This window comes from Carex rostrata, chromosome 26, assembly GCF_964058835.1.
Source record: "Carex rostrata chromosome 26, lpCarRost1.2, whole genome shotgun sequence".
NCBI lineage: Eukaryota > Viridiplantae > Streptophyta > Magnoliopsida > Poales > Cyperaceae > Carex > Carex rostrata.
The window spans coordinates 3,523,130-3,541,282 of NC_135943.1; the positions used below are offsets into that span (position 1 = coordinate 3,523,130).

Genomic DNA, 18,153 nt, shown 5'->3' on the forward strand with positions numbered 1-18,153 from the left:
GTGGAATCGATCAAGGCCTTCTCCTTTTGACTGGAAACGATCAGAATCTGATCTCAAACAGAATTATACTGGTGGGTTTTGTTTTTCTTCATAAAATGATACTGATGTGTTATGGTACATAATTGGTATCATAGTAGCGACCATAGAGAATAACTTTAAAGTTGCTAAAGCAAAATGCATTTATTCTCGGTTATTGTTTTGCTTTTCAATTAGACCGCAATTTTTATTCATAGGAAAAAAATAAATAAAAATATTAAAAATAAGAAGCATTGCGGAGAAATTCTAAAAACAAGAAGGCAGTATTGTGCCATGGCGTCCCAGAGGGACGCCATGGCATATCAATCCCCAAATCTGAAAAAAAAAAAAACGAAAAAAAAAAATAGAAACTGGGACGCCATAGACCAACTATGGTCCGTTTAATAAAAAGAGATTTCCTTGTTCTCTCCCCTCCAAATAAGTTAATCTCCTCCAAGGCTCCAACAGCGACAAAACTGAAGTTTGGGTTGATGTATCGCATGGCGTCCCATATTAATTGTTTGGTTTTTTTTATTTTTCCAGTAGAACTAAAGTTTGGCATGGCGTCCCTGCGGGACGCCATGGGCCGGTCCTGCCTTCCTGTTTTTGAAATTTTTCCACAACCGTTCTCATTTTTAATATTTTTATTTTATTTTTTCCTATGAATAAAAATTGCGGTCAATTAGAGGTATGTTGAGGGATGCGGAGAGAGAGGAGAAAACAATGTGCGGAGGAAACTGCGGTCTGCCAATAATTTTTTCTGCTCTAGAAGAGGTGAACGGAAGAGGAAGCGGAGGTTAAAGTCTACTGTTCGGTGAGAAGAGGAAGATCACGAAATGTTGATTTTTGATAATTTTTGTCACCCTTAATTGAGATGTAAAAACACTATTCGGAGGTAGCCTTATTTTCGATCTGTCTCCTTCTTTTTCTTTAATGAGATTTTTTCTCTTATTTTTTAAGACTTATTACCGTTTTAGAACTCAATTTGCTTGACTGCTTATTTCTTAAGCATCTAAGCAAGGCGGTCGAAGGATTTATTTCTTTTTTATTTTTCATTAATGAAAGGATACTCTATTACTCTTTGAGATTCTGATTTCAGAGAGGATTTACTGCCTCTTTTCATGGATCAATATCGATTTATCCATTTGATTGTATATGAATATCTGTGATCATTATCAGATCTAACTATTTAATATTATTACATGATTTGAGAATTCAGTGTCATGATAAAACGTTGTCAAAAATCCTAAATCTTTAAATTTAAATCGGTAAAATTTATTGTTAAAGTCTTTTTTATTTTTTTTTGATAAAAAAAAGAATAAGAAGACTTTAACAATAAATTTATTGTTAAAGTCAGATACATTTATTGTCTATTGCTCTTATCACTTTAGACTGACTCTTGAGCAGATTAGCGTGTTACTTATTATCTTCATTTAGTTCATCAATTTTAATTAGTTAGTTGTCTAGTTACAATCACCGAAAACCCCATAATATTAATATTATTTCATGTGCTAGAGAAGTTGAGTAATTTAATGCACCGTTGAAAGATGTATTGTTGTGGTATTGTAGCTAAATATTACAAATATAATTGGAAAAATTAGTGGTATTGTAGCTAAATATAACAAATTTGATTGGACAAATTAGCAAAATAGCAGCTTAAATTTGAATGTGTCGGGATGTCAACAACTTGGGAGAGGGGGGTGTCCGATGCCCATCGGACCATATTCGATGGGCGGTCTCCACCGTACGATTTTAATTTTGAGTTGTTTGCTTTGATTAATGGATCGCTTTATGAAAAATCCAATTAAACCCGTTAACACCGTTTTCTCTCTTCGTCTCATGATCTCATCGGCTCGCCCTCCTAGATCCCAAATACAAAGAAAAAACGGAGAAACGAGAAAGACCGGTTTCTCTCTGTGCAAATGAGAGATTGTCGTGCTATCGCTAGAGGAAGAGAACGTGATGAGGTCAGGTGCAGCCTCCTCAAAAATGATCTCTCCTCATTCTCTAGCTTCACGACGTCTGCGCGCCCTCTTCGTGCTCTCTCTCCTCGACTTCACCGACCGTGGCAGTCACTAAGTCCACTATGGTTATGGTTATTGATTTTTTTTTTCTTCTTCTTGTTTCTTGGAATCTTGGTTTTGGTTGATATGTGGCATCAGCAATACCCGAAAGCACTGAGTTTGTTGGAATATTTTTGTTCTGTGAAATTACCATTCAAAGAATTGTAATTGAGTTGATTATTATGCAGATAATTGCTTGAATCTTGTTTTTTTGTTTCCCCCAATATGGATAATCGATCTTCTCTGATCGTACAGTTTCCAATCAGAATATTGTGTTACTTGTTTTCTTTTTTATATTCTTTAAGGAGTAGTTTTACAAAAAAAATCGTATGTAATTGGTTATTTTAGAGTGATATGATGCTCATTGAGTGTTTTTAAGTTTAAACCATTCAAAAGTAAAAGAAGTGCGTGAGAAGATATGTACCACTGGTACAAGGTCCAGCACAATATCTGATACCACTGGTACAAGGTCAAACACAACAGATAAAATATGTACCACTGGTACAAGGCCCAGCACAACAATCTTTGGTATGTGAAACATAACTTTTGGCATGCTCTTAATATTGGAAGCTTAACCTATAGTCAAATACTCCAACTGTTCCTGAAACACATTAAAATAATAAAAAGTTGCCACAGTCCTAGTAATTGGTAGCGTAGTACTAAAGGACTGTGTTATTAGGGTCTTGGAGCACATTGAAGAGAAGATTCATAGAGAAGGAATTAAAAAAAAATGTCAAGCTCTACCACTGGGAGCAAGACCCAAATGTTTACTCAATAGAGTGCTTCAAGAAGACACGCCATAAAGCTTTTATGCTTGTTCAGATGTTCAATGTAATATATATGCTAGCTAATTTTGTCTTTTCCAGTTTCACAAAACATAGATGCGGTTCTTATTTGTTCTACTAAATGCCTTTTGTAGGTTCTACTAAATGCGTTTTGATGAAAGATGAAGGTCTGATGAAATTTGTCTTATATTTATCTTTGGTTATTACTTATCTGGAGATTTGGGTTTAAGCTAAAATCTTTTTATGAATCTGTTGTAGCTGGTGTTAAGCAAGAAAGGGGCAACTGTTTGACTGATCTGGAAAATATCTGCTTACATGCAACTGAAGATGAAAAGAGGGTGGTCTTCATTTTTTCTTTTAGTTTTTTAGGTTGATGTGATGTATTTACAACATTTTAGTAAATGAAATAAGCAATCTGCCTTTTGTTATTATCCTTTCGTTTGTTATATTTATTTTGTACTTACTGGGATCTTTTTTTAATTTATTTTATGCTTTGCGTCAAAGCATTTGCTTCAAAGTTAATAAGAAACATTTCTAAAAGCAGCTCAAACATATAAGAGGTCAAAGAAGCTGCTGTTACCATAGATACATGGACAAAATTGACAAATTCAAAAAAGATATTATAAATCTCAAATGGCTTTGAATTCATTCTTAGGGTTTTAACACTGCACAAAGGATGTTTAAACAGACATTTGATTCATTTTAGAATTTTTAGAACAATCCTTTAAGACATACGGGCGATATAATTTCAGCTTTCAAAATTCTTCTTTGAAAAATCAACTGGTATTGTTAACTAAAGCTTAAAGTCTGGATTTGATTAAAATTAAAGTTAATAACAATCTGATAAATTTGTGTATGCATAGTTCCTGTACGAAATCTGATAAATTTAGAACCTTTCATACTATAGATGTAATTACTCCTTTTGTTACCAAATCTTATGTAAATGAACAAAATTGCTCCTTTTGTTACCAAACCTTATGTAACCGGATTTAAATTAACAACATTTTTAAACAACTTGTTCCAAGTTCAGAGGCTTTCTTTGCATATCTCAAACAAACAATTATGAGATAACATGGAGAGATTATAACTGGAACAAGTTTATTGTTATCCTAACAATTTGGTGATAAATGTTTTGTAAATAATTTTCTTATATCAATGAATTGTCAGGAACATTACTTCCTGACCTTAAAAAAAAAAACAATTTGGTGATAAATGAAATCCAATATGTACATAGAATTTTACTAATTATTTACCAAAAAACTTCACCAATTACAGAAACAAGTAAACATCACTAATTAGGTAAATATTAAATCATTTGTTTATTGATCTGTCCTTTCAGATCCATTACATAGATTAAACATAATAATAATAAATTAATTAAGACCAATTACAACACTTCATTTAGTAATTCAAAAATCAAGTGTTACCAACTTACCATTTGCTAGGAACACTGTAATTGAGCAGAGTTTCTAAGAATTTTCTAATTAACTAATTCTAAAGAGAAAGAAAATTGACTTGCGTCTATTGTGTGTATTTTGTAAAACGAGTGACTTCTTTGATGCTGACAATGATTAGATTGAGGGAGGAGAGAGAGTTCAGAAAAGACACTAGCGGTGGATTGAGGAGTAAGAGCACAAAAAGAGGAGGGCAAGGGCGGTGGGGTCGAGGAGGGTTGCTGTGCGAGGCGCGTCTGGTGGGGTCAAGGAGGTTGCCGGCAGCGGCGCGGTTCTTCGTTTCCCTTTGTATTTCTTGTTTCTCCTTTGTATTTGAGGTCAAGGAAGGTGAGACAAAGAGACGGAAAACAGTCTTAGCGGGTTTAATTGATTTTTGTGAAGTGATCCGTTAATCAAAATGAATAACTCAAAATTAGAATTGTATGGTGGAGACAGCCCATCAAACCGAATATGGTCCGATGCCCATCGGACACGGGCTCCCCTAACAACTTACCTGTCACCTGACCCAAGTGGAACAATCCGACCTGAATCCAACTTAATTTGCGACATCCCACAGGCCACTAGGTGTGTTCATTGGGTCCGATTTAATCGATTTTGAATCGAACCGAATTAGTTTTGATTAAACTGTTCGATTTTTTTGATTTAGTGGTTCGGTTTGTTTTTTAAAATCAAATTATAATTTCGGTTTAGTTCGATTTGAAAATTTAAAAAACCGAAATAACCCAACGCAATGAACACCGAAATAACCGAACCCACTGGAAGAAGGGAAGGCGAGTGACGGAGTGAGGTTGGCGGATAAAAATATGCGGGAGCGAAGGGGTCCATTATCTGGGTCGTTCAATTTGCGTTGAGATTGTAATTCTGCACGAATCTTGACGTGAAGCGATCGGACCTGAATTTGGTCCAGTGCCCATAGGATAGGCCATATGGTGTAGTTTGCTTGCAAAGATTGCGAACCAGCGTTCAGAGAGATGATACAACTGTATTCTCTCACCTCCCCAAGTTTCTACCCAACAAATTCCCTTTCTCTCTCTAAAACCTCTCGCTCGTGCTACACCCGCAAGGTTTGGTGTGCACTTGGAAAAGATGGAGCGAAAACAACGAAAACCGCATGGCCTTCCATCGCTGTTTCCCTTTTTGGGTCTGGCTTCATCTTGGGTCCCCTTCTTGATGGACTTCACTCCAGGGTTAATTTGGTAGTTTACCAGACGGGAGCCATTGATATCGGGCCCCTGCACACCAATCTCTATGTAATTTGTTTTCATTTAAGGTTGTTTTTTGGTCAAAGGTTTAGTTATGTTGAGGAATTGATGGGTGTTAGATGAAGAAAATTCTACATGGTTGTCTGATGAACTGGTATTATTGTTTATGGTTAATTATCTGTTTCTGGGTTTGCAATGATGCATTTGGGACTGGTCTGGTGTTATTTTCTGCCTAATTGTGTGCCATATGTGTATCTGATAGGTACCACCTCTGCTTGGGGCTTTTTATTGCACCTTTGGTCTGATACAACTCTTTCTAGATGAAAAATTGCCATCCAAAACTAAACCTATGGGAAGTCTTGAGAAAGCAGCCCTCTCCTTAATGTTAGTGGTTTAGTGTTTAAATAATGATACTGTACCAGTGAAATTTGATACCAGTAAGCCACAGACATGAATAGCAATCTGGAAATAGTAAGATCCAATCCTTATATTGAACCAAAATTTACTAGCTGGAATCAAATTTATTTCAGTTTGACATCTATATGAGCAGAATTAATTTTTTCTTCACTGTGCTTAATTGCATGAGTTAAGTACAATTCATAATTGGGGCTTAATCCTGTTTATTATTTGAGGTTACATTTTGGTATGATTGAGGCTTAATTGGACCATAAACAAGTAAAATGATTCAAGAAATTTTGAAATTAGGAATTGGTTTCAGCTTCAGTCAGAACTTCTTCTAATAATAACATTTTGACAAATAATTTTGATTGGTTGACCAGAAGCCTTGCTCTATTTATTGAAGTGAGTGCTGAGATGTTTAAAGCAGGGGTTCCAAGCAACATAGAAGCCTATGCCTTGTTTGCTTTGGCAGAGTTTGTATGGTTCTATCTTGATAGCACTTGGCGTGGCTTTGCTTTAGCTTCTCTTGTTGGTATCTTATGCCCTCTTGCTGAGATCCCCTTAATCAAGTACTCTCTTCTCTTTCTAATAATAACATTTTTAGGTTTATTAGGGTTCTGAAGAACTTTTTTCCTTTGCCGTTATATTTGTCCTTTCATCGTAGTAAAGATAAAGTTCCTTTGTTGTCACTTTCTTTGTTCTCTTTTGCTTGGTCTATAGTAATAACTTTGTTTTGTGTTGACAAATTATGTTGGGTTATCTTGCAAAATTACAGGATCTTTCACCTTTGGAGCTACCCAAATGCTGATATTCAACTTTTTGGAGAGGTACATTTGTAAAGTGTAATATTTTGTACTTGAATCAATATTGTCATTTTCTGCACCACCTAGTAGTGGTACTATAATTGACTAAGTTGGAACAAATTAGTAATCATACCAATACAAATAAACTTGTTTCATTTTTCAATTTAATCTTAATTATTGAAATTGAGAGGAAGAGAAACCAAAAATAAATGGAGTTCCAGAATTGCATTTGTCACCTGCACTTTGCATTTCTTGATTGACCCCTCAAAACTTTTGCAATTTGGAAATGTCTGATCTTGTTGAATAGTCATGATACTGTTATGTAAACATGAATGTCACACTTGGTTTTGGCAAAAATTATTTTACTATTTGGTAATTTGAGGATTATAATTACAACAGTTTTTATTTTTTATTTTTTCAGGGTTTAGTTAGCTGGACAACGACATGTTACTTTGTTTACACGCCATTTATCACAAATTTGTCGCGATGGATGAAGACCTTATTTGAAGTGGATGTTGGCCAAAATGAAGAGGCTTAGCGGGTAATGGAAAAGGTGGAGTTATAATTTTTGTGAGGCTTCCCCTCTTTTTGATATGCAAGGAAAATTACTAATGCTCATTATAATTTCTTGACTAAGTGCAAAAATGCTCATTATAATAGGAATTGTACTTGGAAGAATGGAACATAAACAGCAAAACTGCCATAATATCTAAACCTTTTTTATGGGTTTTGAATTTGTTCCAGATGTTTGCAGCCTGAAGCAACAAAAACCCAATTCCAGTTGACAGAATGTATATAGCAAGATGTGCATTGTTAAAGATTATTCAATTGTGTAATGGTAAAGCCAAGTTATATTTCACTAGAGGAATAAAGGTAATGCAGTGAATATGAGAGGTTGGCAATGGTAAATGGATTGTTCTGTGGCCTCTTTTACTCTTCGGGATAAAATGGATTGTTCTGTGGCCTCTTTTACTCTTCGGGATAAGATTTATTAATGATTTTATAATTTTGTTAACAATTATCAAACTAAAATAGAATAGAAAATCACTGTCCATAAAGTAGTGAGTTATAATGTATCTTTTAGCATGCGTCAAATGAGACAATTTTTTACGGTCTAAATTTAACAACCTTCGCTGCATTATTAAACAACAATAAAAATATGATAAAATGTAAAAGAAAGAATGAACTTTATCTTACGACCGAAAGAGATTTCTTACAAAATATATCATCATAATTAAATCAAACCATCCTGATTCATGCTAAAATGCAAAAGTTTTAGACATTTACACCTTGTTTGGATGGAGAGTATTGGAATAAGGGAGGGAATGAAAGAAAAGAAAACTTTCTGTTGAATTGTATTTGATTAACAAAATTATGTTGAAGGTGAAAGGTTTAACTTTGTATCACTATAAATTTATAATCAATATAATAGGTTTCTCTTTTAATTTGGAGTGTAACGGACAGAGAGAAATTTTGTTGCCAATATTTTTGAACACAAATTTTTTGTCACAATCTTACAACAGTCACCAAATTTTTCATTAACTTTCTAAATTTTAATCAACCAAACAAAAAATAAGACGGAAAAGAAAGTTAAATTTATTTTTCCTCATTAATCATCCAAACACAAAAATGTTAAATATGTTAATATTTCTTTCTATTATATTGCCTTCTATTCTTCACCTCCCCTTCCTTCTACTCTCCATCGAAATAGGGTGTTAGGACATAAAAAACTTAAATTATTTAATTATTAATCAAATCGATATTTCAAATTAAGGCTGTTTTTTTCAGGAAGCTTATGTAAAATTGGCTTTTTAAAGAAGCAGTTTTTATAAATAAATAAGATATTGAGAATGTATAAAGATGGACTAGAAAATATAAATTACAAGTTATCTAAATTAATTCCATTGATAAATGTAGGGAAGTGAACATACTATTTTAAAAAGAAGTTTTGAAGTAATTAGTGCAGTGTCGCAAATGAACATCTATAATTTAAATTTATTTATAACACTTTCTCTTAAATGTTTATCGTTCATTATACTTATTAATATGATATTTAAGGATCAATATTAACATGGTACTTCTGGACAAATTATACTCACTCATTAAAAACCTTAATAAGATTATTAGCTTAATGAAACCGTCAAGCGGGCCCTGCCATCAGATTATTGGCAGAGATGCGAAGGTGCAGTTGTGTACCAAATACGCGTACCTATAATATTTTGCGTGATGGTCTTTTCAATAATGGGATGCTAACTGCCAAAATTGAGATTGATACTGTGACTTACAACACTGTTCTACGTAGCCTCAAGTGCCCCTGAGCCATCTGAATAAATACATTTATGTTATAGAAATTTAGCTTCATTAAATAAGCTTCTCTATCCTCTTAATAAAATAAGTATTATATATTTACAGATCATAATAACTAAATGATTGTATTGCATCCTTTTCTCAAAAACAGAAATATAAATATGTTGACATGCTTTGCATAGATTTTACGAACTGACTAATGCCAAATTAAATAACATATCTAGTAATCAATAAGTGACCTATATTCAAATAAAAACATTAGTTGAAGACATGATCAGCATCCAAGCCTCATTATATATTAATTTCACACAAATCCTTCATTACCAGCTAGCAACAGGTACTTGTCCTTCCTTGTAAGTTTAGTCAGACCAAACCCTAGCACCCGACCGATCTCGCTTTGAACATGGTTCGTTGCCTCAAAACCCGTGCAGCTCTTCCCGTCAATCAAACGAGTTGACATCTTCTCCAAGAACTTGACCTTATACTCGGGCCAAGGATTCATCAAAAAATAAAAGTGGTCCAAAAACTTGAACAAACCAGTAGATGTGCCATAAAACATTCCCGCCTTGGTCTTTAGTGCCACTGGATAAACCTCATCTGCCACCTCAGCAAACAGTGAGCTAAACCTCAGAAGGTATGGCTCCCTGCAGGTGGTCCCCTCCGGGCAGATGACCAAGTCACCTTGTTTTAACAGTGTCTCCATCCTTCTTTTATCCTCTTCTCTGTTCCTCGTCAACCTAACTGTCTTGATCGGTGATATCTTTTCGGTGATTCGGCTGACACTGTATGTAACGGCCGATATACGCTGCTTGTTAAGGACTGCTGATATGTAAATTGGGTCTAGCAGTGTTCTGTGGTTGCAAATAAACAGCTTGCCTGAATTGTTACCACATTTATTATCGGCATTGTTACATTGGTTAACCAAGGCCTCAAAGGAAACCCTAGTTTTCATTCCAAAAAATGCCCCAATGAAAATGGATATATTGTATGGAAAGAAGACAAAGACAAGGCTTCTAATGAGGCTTAGGAGTATGCCAAGTGGGAGCCACATGTACATAGCTAGTGCAGCAAATGGGGTAGGCCTGATGGCCAATCTGCCATCATGGAAAACAAGGGGTTTTAGATACTTGTCTCTTTGCAATGCATGCCATGTCCTCTTCTCAGCATCATCCACAAAGTAAAAATCCTGAGAATTATATTAAAATGATACATGAGATAAAATTTTATACTTGTTAATTAACTTTTATCATTGATAATTGTCCTCTTAAATATGAAACTCATGAGCTATCTTCATGATGCACAATTTTTAATTATATTTCTTGCATTTTATCACTTCTTATTTTTCTTAACAATTCACTATTACATTTTAAATATTAAAAAATTATGAACCCCATCAAAACAATTTCTGGTTCCACACATATATATTATGCCGCCATATATATGTTACTTAAACTAATATGTATATGCATTCATATATATGTTATAGGTAACAAAATTAGCTAACAACTTAGTAAAGCATTTATTAAATTTAGAAGCAAAACAAGATAAGGTTGTATATACTTCACCTTGCAAAAAGAGAAAAGTTGGTGTTGAGATCTCATGCCAGAGCATCCAAACCCTACAAATTCATCATAATGTAACCCTAATTTCCCCTCCAATCTCCTTTCCTCCATGACAAGTCCTGTGTAATATCCACCCACAGTTTTTACCTCTTTTCCCACAACTACCTCCATTCCCTTTACATACTCCTTCACAAATGTTTCCACCATGACACGTGGCATTCTAGTAACACAAATGATAGAACATGGTTGTATCTTACAACTAATCATCTCTAGCCCCTCCATCCCTACATCCTCTAACAAATGCTTGGGTAAAACTGCCCTTCCAACCCTAATTACTTCCTCCTCTTTCAACCCACAAAAGGAGATTATAGTGAAAACCCTAATTGCCATATCTTTGTTCAACAAACATGTAAATGGATAAATACATAAGAGAATAATGCCTCTAATAACACTACCAGCCTCTAGTGCAATAACCATGAAGTATGGAAAGGTCAAGTTGGATCTAAATAGAGCTCCTTCCAAGTCTAATACTATCGTTTTATCTTGGTACTTTTGTATTTGCTCTAGTAATTTGTCATGGACTGGTTTAGGTCTAGGATAACCTTTTTGTAATTTTGGGTTTGTTCTGTACTGATCAGACAAGGAGAGACAGAGACTTCTTAGTAGGAGGAGACATGATGCAAGAAATGATTTTGGAAGGAAGATTGTTGATGCCATATATTGATTGGTTTGATCGTTTTCTCTCTTTCCCTCTTTATATAATAAGTTTCTGGTACTAGATTGATATTTTGTGAAGGTAGATTACGTACGTGATGAAAGAGGGGTATTTATAAGCTAGCCAGCATGAGATTAGTTAAAAGGAATTAGTGAAAACGATATAATATTGAATAGTTTAGTGAGCCTGAATTTTTCTTTCTGGAAAGTAGACATCTAATAATTTAAATGGTTAGTACTACTAATATTATATATGTTCCAGAAGTACTATTTTTTAAAGAGCAATTATTCAAAAGAAGAAAACAATTAAGTCAATGAAGACAAACACATGACTCCTCATTGATACACACACAATTAAGTCAATGAAGACAAACACATGACTCCTCATTGACACACACACAAGCAAGTATTCGTTTACATATAAAAAACAACAAATTTTTTTATATATTAAAAACAAACAAAAACTAGATACTAGATAATTAAGTCAATGAAGAGAGTTTTCCTCTATGGATCTTCAACATTTAAAATTTTTGCATAATTATTTTATCATTGATACGTTTAAACAACTCCTTTTTAATTAAAGTTTTAACAAATCATTCATCCATTGATCTTCCATGATACTTCTTATAAAAATGAGAGAAGAAAACAAAAGAAAGTGCAAAAAAAATGAAGAAAGAAAGAGAAAAAGAAGAACAAAGGGGTTGGAAAAAAGGAGGTATCCATGCATTAATGCACGAAATGGTGAAGAAAAATGAAAGAAAAAAGAATAGAATTATAGAAATGAGTGGCTCCACCTGCAAATGAAATGGAGAGAAGAAGAAAATGGGTTGCTCTCCTCATGTGTCTCATTAAATCTTACAAGTGATCACATCTACTTATTTAGTTTTATTTTAGATTTGGTTCACAAAATTCATACACATTCTCTCATATGGTGCGATCTACATGAACCCAATCCAAATTAGAAGAAAAGCCTTTCTTTCTCAACAGCCAAGAAAGGGAGAAACCCATTTGAGGTACGATCAGTAAAGAAAGAAGGTCGTCGGTAGAGAGAAGAAGAGAAAAGGGCATTCTGACGCTAATTTCTTGCAGCCTTCAGAGGAGAGATGATGAGAAGAGTAAACTTATTACAGATCCAGGATAGGGCAAACTTATTTTTCAGAGCAGGGCAAAGACTAAAAACCTATTTTCTATAAATTAATTTTGGATTTTCAGGTGTAGTGAATTGGATCTGCCCCTAGACACACACTGAAATGACTAAAAATATAGTTTGATTAATTAATTAATTTAGGTATAATAGTAACATAATAATTACCTCTACATTTTGGATTAAATTCTAAAATTAGGATAATGAAAGTGAAATGTTGATTTTCTGTTTGCAATAAATTAAGTGTACTTTTGGTTGAAATTAGGAACTATGCATTTACTAAGAAGAGGGACTCATTTTAGGTGAAAAAGGTGCATGTACTTTACAATATAATTCTATGATTGAATATATTATTATACGTGGCTTACATTTAGCTCTTTCATAAAGTAATTATATTTATTAATATTCCCTTGTCCATTCACAAATGGATGTCAGCTTCACATGCATGGTCAACTAATTATATATAACTTCCATTTAATAAACAAGTCTAATTAAATTCAAAAGCTTAATTATAAAATTAGTTGAGTAGAACTGGGGTGTTCTTAATTAAGTTCATCAAGTTCTTTGGTGAACTCAAGTTTAAACCCATCGAATTAGCTTCAAACGACGAATCTAAATCGTTGAAACCCGCTTAGCTACCTTATGAGTGATGTATCTACATGTGAAAATTTTGAACTTTTGAATGAATTTAATATTGAGTCAAGCAGTCAAAATTAAAAGATTAATAAATTAATTTCAATGCATTCATTTTTTGACTTTTTTGACCGCTTGATTTTATACTAAATTAATTCGAAAGTTTAAAATCTTCACATGTAGATGCATCACTCGTAAGGTATACGGATTTTAACGGTTCGGACTCGTCGTTTGAAGTCGGTCTGATGAGTTTTAGACTTGAGTTCACAAAGTGACTTGGTGAACTTAAGAACACCCTCGTTCAACTGAAATTAGTTAATTAATTAATTGCACCCACAGTTTTGCACCCACAGTTTATATATCTGCATATGTCATCTGCTACCTAGCTAGGTTTAACTTGACGCTACATAGGTTTTACATCAGATCAGGATATATGTTTGGTATGGTTGTTAAGTAAAGAGATCAACTGCATTTTCCAAATTATTGATAATTTTGCTTTGCTTCCTTTGCAACTTTTTAACTAGCCGCCTAGCTAGCTAGCCTGTTCATGTTCAACATATGTTCAACATAGAGGTATAAAATTCTTTCTAAAAGTAAGATTTGTATAGTTTAGCCTAACCAACTAAAGTGGTTATGTTAAGCATAGGGGCCTTATTCTAGGGGTATTATTAAATTTGATTATCTTTCTTTAAGGTGAACCGACCTATAGTACTTGATCATCTTTTTCATTGCATGTCACTTTATTAAAATGCTTGTACTTCTATAGACTTTGTTGAGAATTTGAGTACCAGAGAGCAATCACACAACACAGAAAGAAATAAAATTGAGAAAAATCACAAACAGAACACACAGATTTTACGTGAGAAACCCTCTAGGGAAAGAAAACCCACGGCCGCTCGTCAAACAAAATCCACTATTTCTCAAAGTCAGTTACAACAAATTACAGAGAGATTTTTCTGCATATATAAAATACAAAACCCACTGAAAGGGTGCGAAAAACGGATTAATCTGGACCGCACATCTTAATGGGTAATTTAAATAATCTGGACTGCTCGCAGGGGACTGCCGCCCCCCTGCCACCCCCGCATCCTCCTAGAATCAGGCCAACATACATAACAGACTTTTCCCAGAAATTTTACAGCCATAGGTTATGTAACTTATTTTACAACGATCGAGCTGTAATATATAGCGTCGTTATGCCTCGTTACTCGCGTATTGCGTGACATATTCATATATACATATTTACAATTTTTGCATAATATGGTACAACGCGTCAAATAAAGTCATTTCACTTCACATCACGTGACACTAGGGGTGTAAACGGATATGGATAATCCGCTTCGTATTCGCTTCATATCCGGAGATTATTTGAATCTGAATTAAACAGATACGGATAATTTTAATTTTTACATATGGTGAAAAATTGACGAATACGGATACAAATATCCGTATCCATATCCGCCATTATTCAAATCCGAAATTACTTCCAACCGGCTCCGACTTTAATTACTGCTCTGGATAGAAGTTATTATATATTATTCCATGTTCATTTAAGTCTTGGTTGTGATATAAATAATAATACGGTATGGTTTTCAATATAATATCTTTTTCGCTGGTGATGGTGCTACAATAACGCAATTTCCTTTATTTTTATCTCCATTTCTTCACTCTTCATTTTGTTCCATTCAAGACTTTAGCCTGTGAATGTAGTATGTTTTTAGTCTCTGTTAAATTAGTTTTAGCCACTGTTTCAAAACAATAGAATGTCAACTAATCATAAATTGCAAGAAACGACAGAATGTCAACTAATCATAAATTGCAATTATTGTTTTTGTTAAGCTTGTTAATTGTCAACCTGAAATGAATTTTGGTTGGGAAGCTGCATGTTTGACCTATATGTAGGGAAAGAACCAAATAAAAAAATTATATGTTCCAGATATAATTATGTGCTTCATTTTTGTGGGGTCCACTTGTTAGTGACAAGCTATACCTCTCCTGAGAAAAGCTATAATTAATTAATTACTTGTGAGCAACGCAACAATTTGTAGTTAGGAATCTAATTGTCAAATTGGAAGTTTGTTAAATGAAAGCTTTTGATTTTCCTACCAATTTCTGAATTTATCCTGTCTTGTCAGCAGTCATATATTCTCAGGTTCTGTTAATTAAATAATACTTTCCTAATTATACCTTATTGTTGTAATGCCCTGTGGTACAATGACCAGGCACAGTTGGATTTTCCGTGTAGATATTTTGTAGTCAGTAATGTGGCGAGTCATAAAAGATGGTTTTGACGTAGTAAAAGATTCTTAAAATAATATCCGTATTAAACCTGAATTGTGTTATTTTTTTTCAAAACTTCTCCATGTTTCCAAATTTATTTAATTAATTGTTACCCAATATGCTATTAATCCCATAATAATTGTATACATATATTCAGGGTACTGCAAGTGCAAGAACAGTGGTCAGAGGCGGAACCAGGAGGCTTTCATTTGATAAGTTTGGAGGGTGCCATATGAATATTACTTCTTTGGTGCACAGTAGATCTAGTAAGAAAATCAGATTTTATAGGAGGTGCCTGGCCCCTGCACGCACCCCCTTAGTTCCACCCCGTCAGTGGAGATACAGTAGGCTTTCGGCTTCGACATCAGCATGATTTCTTGTTTTCTTTTTTCTTTTTTCTTTTCTCTCATTTTTCTTTTTCTTTACATCTCAACAATGTTGAGCTAAATTGTGTTGACTAAACTCTGTTACAAAACTTTTGTAACAAACTTTAATGCAAGTAAATAGGGGCTTGACCCTTATTTTTACTCAAAAAAAATTCTAGACATATATGATTTTTATGTTTAATTTGTAAAATTATTAATATTTTTGCATTATAAAACAAAATAACACTCTAAATTATATTCACATTAATTATGCACTAATCACGCATTTTAGACCTTAATTATTCCCAAACTTTGAACTTAATTGAGAAAATTGAATTGCAGAAAATCCTCCATTTGCCATGCGGCAAACTCGTGCTAGTCTTCATACACAATTTTAAGTATTTTTTTCTCTTTTAATTTGTTTGAACAAATAGTTTCCTCAGGAAAAGAAATTCATAATATAACAAAAAAATAATTAAAATTTGTAAATATTTATACCTAGAGCCCTTGTCTTAATTAGTTGATTAGTTGCTTTGTAGTGTGGTATACTGGTATGCATCACATATCAAATGGGACAAGATCTGGCATTAGTTGAATTTGATTCTGACAAATCCCTCTCTTATCAAATCTGAACTAATTATATTATCATAAATAGGTCAATCATAGCGACGCCAAAGAACAAAACAAGATCTAGGATTCTAGGTAGGTGTCCTTCAGAAAAAGAAAAATAAAGCAAAGAAAAATAAAATGAAACGAAAACCACATGACAAAGAAAAGATATATAACCCTGTATAGTCAACAAAAAGGGAAAAGTAGGTCACCACCAAAACCAATAACACTATTTCATTGATTGCTTGACAAGATTCAAAAGATTATGATTTTTTTTTTACTCTCTTTTTATCTTTAATGCAAGTAAAACAAAAGTGCATAAAATATATATTAATTATAAAGCTTTGTTTATTTATAGGGTTATCTAATTAGGGGTGAAAACGGATTTGAATTATCCTCTCCGAATCCAATCCGCATCCGCTTGAGATCCGAATTCGGATATTATGCGGATTCAGATCCAGATATTTCTCAAATATGCTTAATATAACCGGATACGGATTCGGATAAATATTCTTACTCGCAAACGGAGCGAACATCCAATGTATCCGGATACATCTGCAGATATAAACCGAGCGAATTAAATACCAAGATCTGTTCCTTCTTCAAGGCAGTGTTGTAAAAAACGTCTGTTTATACTGATTAATCAGTATAAACGCTTAATTATTCTCCATTAATTATTTGACGGTACCATATTCATCCGATGACTGTATACCGTGGGGTACAAAGGTCTCCATTCCAACTGCTCTCTCTCCAACGATTCAACTAACGGACACAATAAGCTTTATTAGAGACATAAATACTATTGGCTCCAGTTTAGTCCACTCTTGTATCAGACACTTTAAATAATATTATTATTCTGAACATTCTTATACCACATTACCACTAGGCACCAGCCCATGTACATGAAGAAAGCGCTCAGATGTTCTGTGACACATAATTTAGATGCACTTAAATCATTTTGCTGCATTAAATTAAATTATAAACTAACTTAAATTATTTATTTGTTTTAATATTTGCATTTTGTTAATTAGTGCATGTATCTTGTATCTTAAAGTTTATATAACTTAATAATCCAATAATTATTCAATTTGTATCCGTATTTGAATCCGTATTGGTAGATTATCCGTTCCGTATCCGTTTAAGGCGGATTTAATTTTGAATTTTGACAGGTGGATACGGATTTGGTATCAATACTATCCGCTCCGAATCCGCTCCATTTTCACCCATAGTTATCTTACCAGATTACTTTTGAACTTTTTTTTATGGCCTAGTCCATATGACATTTTGTGATTTGCACAGATTGACAACTTAAGATTATGTGTTGTTAGTTTAGATTGATCAAAATTGTTTAATTTGATTTTGATACTGATTCTTTTTTAGCAATTAATACTTTGTTTTGGAATTCATAAATTCGTTGCAACTAATTTTGCATAAATAATAGAATTATAGTTTACACGGAAAGTAACTTTGTAGTTGATATTCATTTAAAAAATTATTTTAAAAAACTGACATGAACCTTGTGATTTGTTGACTATATATTTACATGTACAACAAAATATAACATGCAATAATAGAATACAGGTACGTATGTATCAAACTTTATTGAAATTCACAACTCCAAAACGCAAATTCTTGTAAATCCTCAATAGAACTTATCTCAATAATTTAAGTGATGTTATTGATACTTATGCATAGCGTACAGTTCAATATGTATGAAAATACATTTGCAAACTAAATTTTTCATTTTTTGAAATGTTTTTATTATGTTTAAATATGTAGAAAATCACTACTTTTGAATGATCTAGAATCTTTAGATCA

General features: G+C 33.4%; 2 protein-coding genes and 1 long non-coding RNA gene across 7 annotated transcripts; 2 read left to right on the plus strand and 1 right to left on the minus strand.

Annotated features, from left to right (window-relative positions):
- Positions 1–1,888: 1,888 nt before the first annotated feature.
- LOC144544506 (uncharacterized) lies at positions 1,889–3,296 on the plus strand. Of its 2 annotated transcripts, XR_013508242.1 has the most exons (4): positions 1,889–2,514; positions 2,548–2,909; positions 2,998–3,030; positions 3,122–3,296. It is a non-coding gene; the product is annotated as an uncharacterized LOC144544506 (long non-coding RNA). The 2 variants fall into 2 exon arrangements; XR_013508241.1 differs by having other exon boundaries at positions 1,889–2,909.
- Positions 3,297–5,208: 1,912 nt separating this feature from the next.
- Positions 5,209–7,630, plus strand: LOC144544547 (insulin-induced protein). Of its 4 annotated transcripts, none has more exons than XM_078293074.1 (6): positions 5,209–5,567; positions 5,782–5,903; positions 6,299–6,487; positions 6,694–6,745; positions 7,143–7,274; positions 7,382–7,630. In XM_078293074.1, the coding sequence occupies exons 1-5, from the start codon at positions 5,289–5,291 to the stop codon at positions 7,257–7,259; spliced, it is 759 nt and encodes a 252-aa protein (XP_078149200.1). In that variant the 5' UTR covers positions 5,209–5,288; the 3' UTR covers positions 7,260–7,274; positions 7,382–7,630. The 4 variants fall into 4 exon arrangements, with proteins under 4 accessions (XP_078149200.1, XP_078149199.1, XP_078149201.1 ...); XM_078293073.1 differs by having other exon boundaries at positions 5,275–5,567; positions 7,143–7,291; XM_078293075.1 differs by having other exon boundaries at positions 5,275–5,567; positions 7,143–7,291; positions 7,466–7,630.
- Positions 7,631–9,187: 1,557 nt separating this feature from the next.
- LOC144544473 (putative glycerol-3-phosphate acyltransferase 2) lies at positions 9,188–11,374 on the minus strand. The gene is made up of 2 exons (XM_078292984.1): positions 10,594–11,374; positions 9,188–10,214 (listed from the first exon to the last, which is right to left on the minus strand). Exons 1-2 carry the CDS (start codon positions 11,305–11,307, stop codon positions 9,333–9,335), a joined length of 1,596 nt encoding a protein of 531 aa, XP_078149110.1. The 5' UTR covers positions 11,308–11,374; the 3' UTR covers positions 9,188–9,332.
- Positions 11,375–18,153: the final 6,779 nt, after the last annotated feature.

Coding starts and splice junctions, on each gene's coding strand:
- LOC144544547 (XM_078293074.1), top strand. CDS start 5,289: ATGATACAACTGTATTCTCTCACCTCCCCAAGTTTCTACCCAACAAAT. Junction 5,904..6,298: donor AAAGCAGCCCTCTCCTTAAT/GTTAGTGGTTTA, acceptor TTGGTTGACCAG/AAGCCTTGCTCTATTTATTG. Junction 6,488..6,693: donor GCTGAGATCCCCTTAATCAA/GTACTCTCTTCT, acceptor GCAAAATTACAG/GATCTTTCACCTTTGGAGCT.
- LOC144544473 (XM_078292984.1), bottom strand. CDS start 11,307: ATGGCATCAACAATCTTCCTTCCAAAATCATTTCTTGCATCATGTCTC. Junction 10,215..10,593: donor AACTTTTCTCTTTTTGCAAG/GTGAAGTATATA, acceptor TATAATTCTCAG/GATTTTTACTTTGTGGATGA.